This window comes from Pundamilia nyererei, unplaced genomic scaffold, assembly GCF_000239375.1.
Source record: "Pundamilia nyererei isolate P.nyererei 1_Seehausen unplaced genomic scaffold, PunNye1.0 scaffold00106, whole genome shotgun sequence".
Taxonomy (NCBI): domain Eukaryota; kingdom Metazoa; phylum Chordata; class Actinopteri; order Cichliformes; family Cichlidae; genus Pundamilia; species Pundamilia nyererei.
In genome coordinates this window covers 1,957,343-1,965,451 of record NW_005187507.1, presented here as the reverse complement: position 1 = coordinate 1,965,451, position 8,109 = coordinate 1,957,343, and the positions used below count along the sequence as shown (strand labels likewise).

Below are 8,109 nucleotides of genomic sequence, written 5' to 3'. Positions count from 1 at the left end.
GCACAGCCCAACGCCAGTTGCAGGATCTCTAACATTAGAATCATAAAATGTGTCTCATATAGGTGTTATTTCGGTACTTTACATGTCACACAGTTTCAACAACTCCTTATATGGTACAAGTTCCTCTTTTCTGTCTGGCTTCCCATATTTATTAATATGCTTGTATAGCTCTATACTAACTTCCTGTTTTTCAGTCTGGTTGAGCACTTAGTTTGTGAGTCAAACAGACGGTGTAGATGTCAGGGCCTTTTATTGTGAAAGGAAGAAACAGGAAGAAGCCCTTTCTGAACGTTGATAGAACAGGTATTGGATTTTAATAAGAAGAAGACAGCTGAGCGAACACTAATTTTAGTTACGTTTATGGAAATTCATGTCAATACAAAGTTAGACCGATTAGAAGGCTGACTTGCTTCATATTATCTTTTTTCCCATCCATCCATTTTCTTTCAATTATCCAGTTTAGGGTCAGGCTTCAACCTTTTTCTAGTGTCATAGGGTGAGGGGCACGTCAAGAGACTTTTAACCTCACATCTTTACTGAAAGATCACGTTTCCTTCAACAGTAATCTGCTGAGAAGCTGCAGGAAGAGTGACATTAATAAAAGGGTGACATGCAAGTTGGAGACTGTCCCAGTTGTTTCTTTTTCATCCTGCAGTGCGACTATAAATAAACCTCCCCATGAGCATCTTGAGTCCTTTCTGCCTGCTGCTCATTCAGTCAGCCCTGAGTCTGTCTGTCCATCTCACCTCCTGTCTGCTTTCCTGAGCTGTGTGTCTGCTGCTGCGCGTGTCCTACTTCACGTATTTTCTGTCTCCTTCATTTGGACCTTTGCAGCTGAAAAAAACAAAAGCATTTGTCCTGGAGGTCTGGAAGTAAGCATTTCGTGCAGATTATGAAAACAACTATTTATAGATTTGGCAGCAGGCTGGTGCTGTGAGTAAGAAAATAATTTCTTATTGTCTTGAATCATCCTTGATGGAGATCCTGGATTTGGTTTAAGGTGTTTCTCAGACACTCAGCCAGGCCGTTAACCTTCCTGTGGGCGGAAAGCCCAACTGGAAGACGATATCCTTCTGCAGACCAAAGCATTTCTCATCATCAAGGTTAGCCAAGGTTGTTTTTTTTGTTTGTTTGTTTTTCTGTTACAGTCACAGGACACCTTTGCGCACAGGGCTGAACAAACACGCTATATTGTTGGTTTATTAAAGATATTCAAATGTTCATATCGCCACATCTGTGTTCATGTAAATATCAGAGTACATTTGAAGGGGAGATCAGAGCGGTGACATGCTTTCTTTCCTGTTTTGTTGGTTTACGTCAGGTTTTATTTGCCATTTGCCGTTCGGCCTGGTGGAGCTGAGTCATGTAGATGATTCAAAACTAGATCTCACTTCAGGCTAAACAGTCCACTGAGCAAACTTTTGGCTGCTTTGGGCTCTCGGTGGAATGTGTAGCCTGTGGTTGTGCAGCCTACATAAAAGTGCGAGGGAGATGAGGAAAATGGCAGCTCTGTTTCAGGACGTTTACTTCATTCAGCACTGAATGAACTCATTGTTTGTGCGTTCTGCATTTTAGTTTGTTTTGTAGATCAGTTTGTTTATTGTGAGTTTTCTGGAGGATATTTAACTTCTGTGCTACATTTTTAGCCTGCAGAACATTTGTTCGCTTGGACCGGGCATGAGAGCTTTGACTTTACTTTAGCATTACTCAAATTAATTTTGACAATATTTTGGGTGAGGTTTTTTGGCAGGTGTAGGGATTTTGTCTTGAGGATCTGGTCTGTTGATGCTGTGATAGACTGGTGAGCTGTCTAGAGTGTACCTCGCCTCTCGCTCTACGACAAATGCGATGGGCTTCATTGGCTAAACGGTCAAAAATAGAAGGATTTTTATAGCAACATTTTTAAATGCATTGCAATAAAATTACATTATATTTGCTTGCACACATAGTAGTGTAGTCCTGTGTCTTCGTCAGCCAGTAGTAACAAAAGAGTGCAAAACAAACTGTCAAAAAGAGCATCAGCACAACAGTGATGTGCATCCAGAGAATGGGCAACTTTCTTGTTTCCAAATGTTTCCTGGCGCCTGTTTATAGTCAATCTGTTGACCAGATAGTCTTGGAAATGCAGATTAACATTTTATTTGAAGTAATCTGGAAACTCGTGATATTTGTTTGTTGGGTAGGTATTTGCATTTTGGTTTGGAGTTTCATGTATTGGTTTATTTACAGCGTGGGAAAAAGATAGTTTAAGCGTGCGCATCTGATCATCACGTCATTTCACCAGCTTTGTTGCTAGATAATGTTGTGATAATGAACAGTTGGCTGAACATGTGTCACTGGCTTCGGTTGGTGATAGAGAAAGCAAAGGTGATGCCTGTGATCACTTTGCATGTAAATCTTAACAGCACAGCTTCTCTGTGTGTAGTAATTTTAACAACACCTTCAAAACTTTAACCTCCCACACTGTAGACTCAATGAGCACTTTATTAGGAACGCATGTACACCCGCCTGTTCATGCAGTTATCTAAGAATGTTCTCTAGATACACTCCAGGGTGGGGCTGGTTGGGTGAGGCACCACCACATTGAGATGTTTTATATCCCACTGCTTATGGTGCATGTTTTCTTGGTGTGCCTCCAAACTGTTTTCATTTGTACACATTACAAGTTTTTCTTAACACAGATGGGAGCGGTTTACTGGCTTAGCCATAATTTTGAAATGCTTGTGTGCCACAGTGAATCAAGTGAGTGTAAAATATGAAGGCTTCATGTAGTCAAGGCTTCAATTTGAACTTGAATTTGACACAACATTTATCGAGTTATGTATAAAAGTCATGCAGATAGCTGAGCTGAACAGAAAAGCATCCACGTGTATGCAAGCTGCAGATCCTCTGACAGCCTCGTGGTCAGAAAATGGTGTTAGGACACGAAGAGAGATGTCTTTTTAACACCGTGAGCATCTATTGGTCTGATGGGACACTGAATGAGGCCAGTCTCAGGGAAGCATCTATTTTAACTGACTGCTATAGCGAGTGCTGAGCACAGCTAAAAGTCTGACCCTGATACACTCAGTAATTGGCCTCCATCACTTGTGAAGTTAACATTTGGGTTTGTTGATAATCTTTTGAGTTATCGATGCTAGATTTTTGGCCCATTCTCAAGTCAAAGCAATTGTTAATTCAGTAAAAATGATGGGCACTGTCATCTTACTACAGTGGGCGTGTCCTCTACCTACTGATGTGTGAATGAAACTCGATGCCTAAGTAAACACTTTGTAAACCACATTTGGTATATTGTTCTTAGGAAAGCTGGCGTTATGCACAGCTGCTGAAATAAGTTGTTCAACCGGTCTTAGTGCAAAGGTCTGTCTAACTTTAGTTTGTTGGTGATGGAGTACCAGATGAAAACAAGAAGTATTTCGAGTTTCAGCGTTTCCCATGCATGCTTGCGAGCCAGCCAGGCTTATTAATGACTGCCCAAGTATATTTTTGCTTGTTTTTTATGTGTTTCCATCTCATGTTTTAAAAATTCAGTTGCTACTTACCAGCGGGGGGGAGGTCAGAGAGTAAGTTTACTTTATCCTGAGACATTTTGGCAGCCAAACCAAGACGATATTCTGGAAAATAGTTGGAAGTTTACCAGAGAAGCAAATAATGTTTGCATGCAAATCAGCGTAGGTACAACAAAGGATGGATCAGTAAGAAACAGGAGCAGACGAAGCATGACCCAAGTGTACAACACATACTGATGTGTCAGGGCTTTAAAGTTTATGATGAATCTCATTTCTCCACGAGAGACGATATGAAGCATTGCAAAGACCCTCAATTAAAATTTTCAGTTGAATTGAAATTGAGACATTGATCTCAATTTCTCCAGCACAGACATGAAACTAGAGTTATTAATCGCTCTTGCTTCAAAAGAGAGTTTGAATGTTTGAAGCTTTAACTTCAGTTTTTGTTCGTTGTGTTTGTGAAGTTGTTTCTGCCGTTGACATTAATCCTCCTTTTCCACCTGTCATGCAAATTCACAGTCATTTCCTCTTTGCAGCACATAGTGAAGTGTCACGGGAACACGCTGCTGCCACAGTTCCTGGGTATGTACCGCGTCACCGTGGACAGCGAGGAGACCTACCTGATGGTCATGAGGAACATGTTCAGCCACAGACTGGTGGTGCACAGGAAGTACGACCTCAAGGTGAAGAGGAACTGCATGGCAGTCTGACCTTTTTTTTTTTTTTTTTTTAATCACTGCTTCTCATCAGTGATTCACAAATTAATGAGGAAGTCGTGCTAGTTTCCACAAGTTGAGATTTTGGAAATGGTCCAAATTTATTCATGATTTTATTAGAAAAACAAAATGATTATCCGTTTAATTTAGTGTTTTGCTCTTTAAGATGGTCTCTCACTCTTTCTGTTTGATGTATCAGTGGTAATATTAAAAGCAGTTTCTCTTTGTAGGGCTCTCTGGTGGATCGGGAAGCAAGCGACAAAGAAAGGGTAAAAGAAACCTCTTCCTTTGTCCTCTTTTCATATCATTATGTTGTTTTCTGTCTTATCTCAAAGCCAAGAGTCCTCCTGAGATGTATAATTTATTAATTTACCCCGAAGGTCAAAGAGCTCCCTACCTTCAAAGACATGGACTTCAGGAACAACATGCAGAAGGTTTATGTGACTGAGGAGGAGAAGGAAAAGTTCATGGAGAAGCTAAACAGAGATGTCGAGGTGGGTGAGCGGTTTTGTTGTTGTTGTTGTTGTTTCTCTCCTCTGCCACACAGTGGCAGTATCAGCCCGCTGAGGTTGCTCCTCTGTTGCTGTTTAGGAAATATTAAATGTATTTACTTAAATTACTAGTGAAGGAGGAGAAGTTTCAGTTTTATGAGGAAATTGCAGATCTGTCGTGTTTTAAGAGTTTGAAAATCGAAGTTGGTATTCTTTTTAAGCTTGGTTATAAAAGCCTTTTAGAAAACACTGTCCTCTCCTCGCTCAGTTTCTAGTGAGGCTGAAGATCATGGACTACAGCCTGCTGCTCGGCATCCACGACATCGGCCGAGCTGAACGGGAGGAGGAGGAGTGTGAGGAAGAGGTCAAAGAGGAAGATCCGGAGGCAGAAAACGGCCTTGCACCGGGTCCTACGGTGGGCTCTTATGGCAACTCTCCGGAGGGAATCGCTGGTTACATGTCCTCCGTCAAGCCTCTGGGGCCCGGGGAGTTCGACCCCTACGTGGACGTGTATGCAGTTAGGAGCTGCCCAGGTGAATACTGGTGGGGAGGGGATGCTTAAACCTGAAAGTTAGCTGACTGCATTGATCAAACCAGTACCAGTGACTGTTTTCTGTCTTCATTTTATTTTTTAAACCAACACCAACCGTTTGTTTCTACATGTTTTGAGTCATTGTGTGATGAATCAATCAGTGCCTCACAATCAGCCGATTGTCTCTGCCATGCAAAATTTTGCTGTCGTGCTATAAATAGTTTATGAGCTCCAGGCTCCAAAGTACATGGGGGTGGGTTTAGCACTCAAGCTGGTTTATTTCTCCCAGCATTTTTGAGCAGGAGACGGTCGTGTAATATTTAGGGATTAAAATAAACATCTGTTTAAAACTTGCACCTTAACTTGTTTTTGTATTCTGCGATTTGTTGTGTGGCGAACTTTGAGCGTGACTATTATGGGATGTGTCATGGTTCAAATACTACTGCACCAGTTTAAAGGCTATGACACAGAGGACGGTGACTTTTTTTACCTGTCTTATTCCTGTCTGGAGAAAACTACCAAAGGTCATATCAAGATGTCAGAAGGTGGCATATGAAACGTCTCCTTTTTACCCGTTTTCTCCAACCAGGCAGGTTGTCTGTTGTTTGAGAATAAGTTTTGAAGAAAGTCATATTCTAATCCTTGTAATTGTTGTGAAAAGAAGAAGCATGTTCTGTGTAACAGCCTGGAGATATCACCCTGACAACTTTAGATCCTGAAGAAATCTTTTTTGGAAGTTGAGCCTGGTGTTTCAGATTTGGTTGATTTTCTTTTATTCAGTGTAAAAAAAGAAGAAAAGTCTTTTACAAATGACTGTAAAGTAATAATATAGATGTAGAGGTTCTAATTTTAACATCTGAACAGGGAGCTTTTGGTTTGATGCTTTTTAAATGAGACCTGTGACTGCCGCTGTCACCACAAGCCTGGTAAAATAACCCAGATTGTTCTCTGCCTTTTAATCTCAGGAGCCCCTCAGAGGGAGGTCTACTTCATGGGCCTGATTGACGTGCTCACGCAGTATGACACCAAGAAGAAAGCCGCTCATGCAGCAAAAACTGTCAAACACGGGGTGAGTAGCACAAGAGAGGTGGAGGGCTGCTGTCAGCCGCTCGAAACACTCTGCTGTACCCGTACGGAGGTCGAGAAATTTACAGATGAAGCTGGTCGCTTAGATTATTGTAATTCCTTGTTTACTTGCTTATAATGCCTCCCTGAAACGACTGCAGGGTGTTCAGAATGCTGCTGCTAGGCTTTTGACAAAGTATCCCAAATACTCACATGCCACTCCCCTGCTGATCCAACTGCAGTGTCTCCCTGTTAAGTTCAGGGTCCATTTTCTGCTTTGGTGAAGCATTTTGTGATTTTTATCTTGAAAGGTGCTATATAAATAAAATGTTACTTTACTTACATACTGACAATGTTATGTATTTATTTGTCCCCCCCCCCCCCCCCCCCCTCTCTATCTCTGTGTTCCAGGCTGGTGCTGAAATCTCCACAGTCCACCCCGAGCAATACGCCAAAAGGTTTCGTGATTTCATCTCAAACATATTTGCGTAACACTGCCACAGGTCGATCCAATTGAGAGCTAAAAGTCTTCTACTATAGACTAAAAGTAGTATGCACACACACAGGTCATTCTTTAGAGTTGATGATCTGAGGCAAGACTTAAGTTGTAGCAATATAATATACTACTTCTGATGCATATATTTATTTTTAAGATGTATTTCTGTAGATGTTAACACTTAATGAATTAACTCTGGAGCAATAGGGTACCTGCTGTTGATCAGTGTTGAAAGTGTTAAACTGCATCTGTGTAAGTTCAGATATTATGTCTCTTTCCTCTGCTTTACTTTGGTTTTCCAGCTGTGAACTTAACTTAGATTGATTAAACTTTTGCTTTTGCAGAGGATTAGATGAGAACACTAATTTCATGTGTGAAATAAATAGGAGATGTTGGCTTAAATAGAATAAAGGAAGTAGAGGGGAATGGGTTTCATAGCTCTTTCCAAAAGTAACAAAAATCTGCTTATATGCACCTCTAAAGCACCACAGAGGTAACCTTGTGGTTAACATCTCTGGGTTGGACGATAACTGCTGATTGACGATACATTTCGTTAGCTTCATAGCATAAGTGCCTAAGTCATTTTTTTGTGATGACATAGGCAGACGGACAGGATGATGCAGCAGTGGTAGGGGAGTAAAGTTAGGCAAAAATCTCAATTTGACCAAAAAATGACTTAGGCACTTATGCTATGAAGCTAACGATTTGTAGATGAGAGGTTTCTGTGTGAACGATCCATCAGTATCTGAGTGTAACGACTCAGATTGAGGCAGACTTGAGGCACCGCATCAAGTCTGCTTTACAGATACCCCCCCCCAAAAATGTCAATGAGGTTTATTTCAAGCAAAAATGCTATTCAAAATTGTCCCAAATCTCGGTTTATTGAACTGGGCTCAAATCTGGTGACTGTGAAGGCCGTAGCATAAGATTTGCATCATTCTCACGAGAGAATTCAGCGAACCCCTGTGCTCTGTGGAAGGAGGCGCTGCTATCAGGAGAAATACTTCATCACATGAAAAGACAGAAATCAGTCAGAAGAGTTTAGTTTTGACTTGCAGTGATGCTTTCATGTCAGTCAACTCACAGACTGCATACACCCCATCTGATCTTAAATGGCTCAGTAAATGGTAAATGGCCTGTATTTGTATAGCGCTTTACTAGTCCCTAAGGACCCCAAAGCGCTTTACATATCCAGTCATCCACCCATTCACACACACATTCACACACTGGTGATGGCAAGCTACATTGTAGCCACAGCCACCCTGGGGCGCACTGACAGAGGCGAGGCTGCCGGACACTG

General features: G+C 41.5%; 1 protein-coding gene across 1 annotated transcript in view; it reads left to right on the top strand.

The window, feature by feature from the left end:
* Nucleotides 1–7,230, top strand: part of pip4k2ca (phosphatidylinositol-5-phosphate 4-kinase, type II, gamma a) — a 14,386-nt gene extending 7,156 nt beyond the window's left edge. Inside the window, exons 4-9 of the mRNA XM_005741048.2 lie at nt 4,046–4,192; nt 4,456–4,494; nt 4,606–4,719; nt 4,985–5,249; nt 6,214–6,317; nt 6,725–7,230. Of these exons, the coding sequence (XP_005741105.1) occupies nt 4,046–4,192; nt 4,456–4,494; nt 4,606–4,719; nt 4,985–5,249; nt 6,214–6,317; nt 6,725–6,805 (750 nt within the window). The 3' untranslated portion in view covers nt 6,806–7,230. The remainder of the gene's footprint in view (nt 1–4,045; nt 4,193–4,455; nt 4,495–4,605; nt 4,720–4,984; nt 5,250–6,213; nt 6,318–6,724) is intronic.
* Nucleotides 7,231–8,109: the final 879 nt, after the last annotated feature.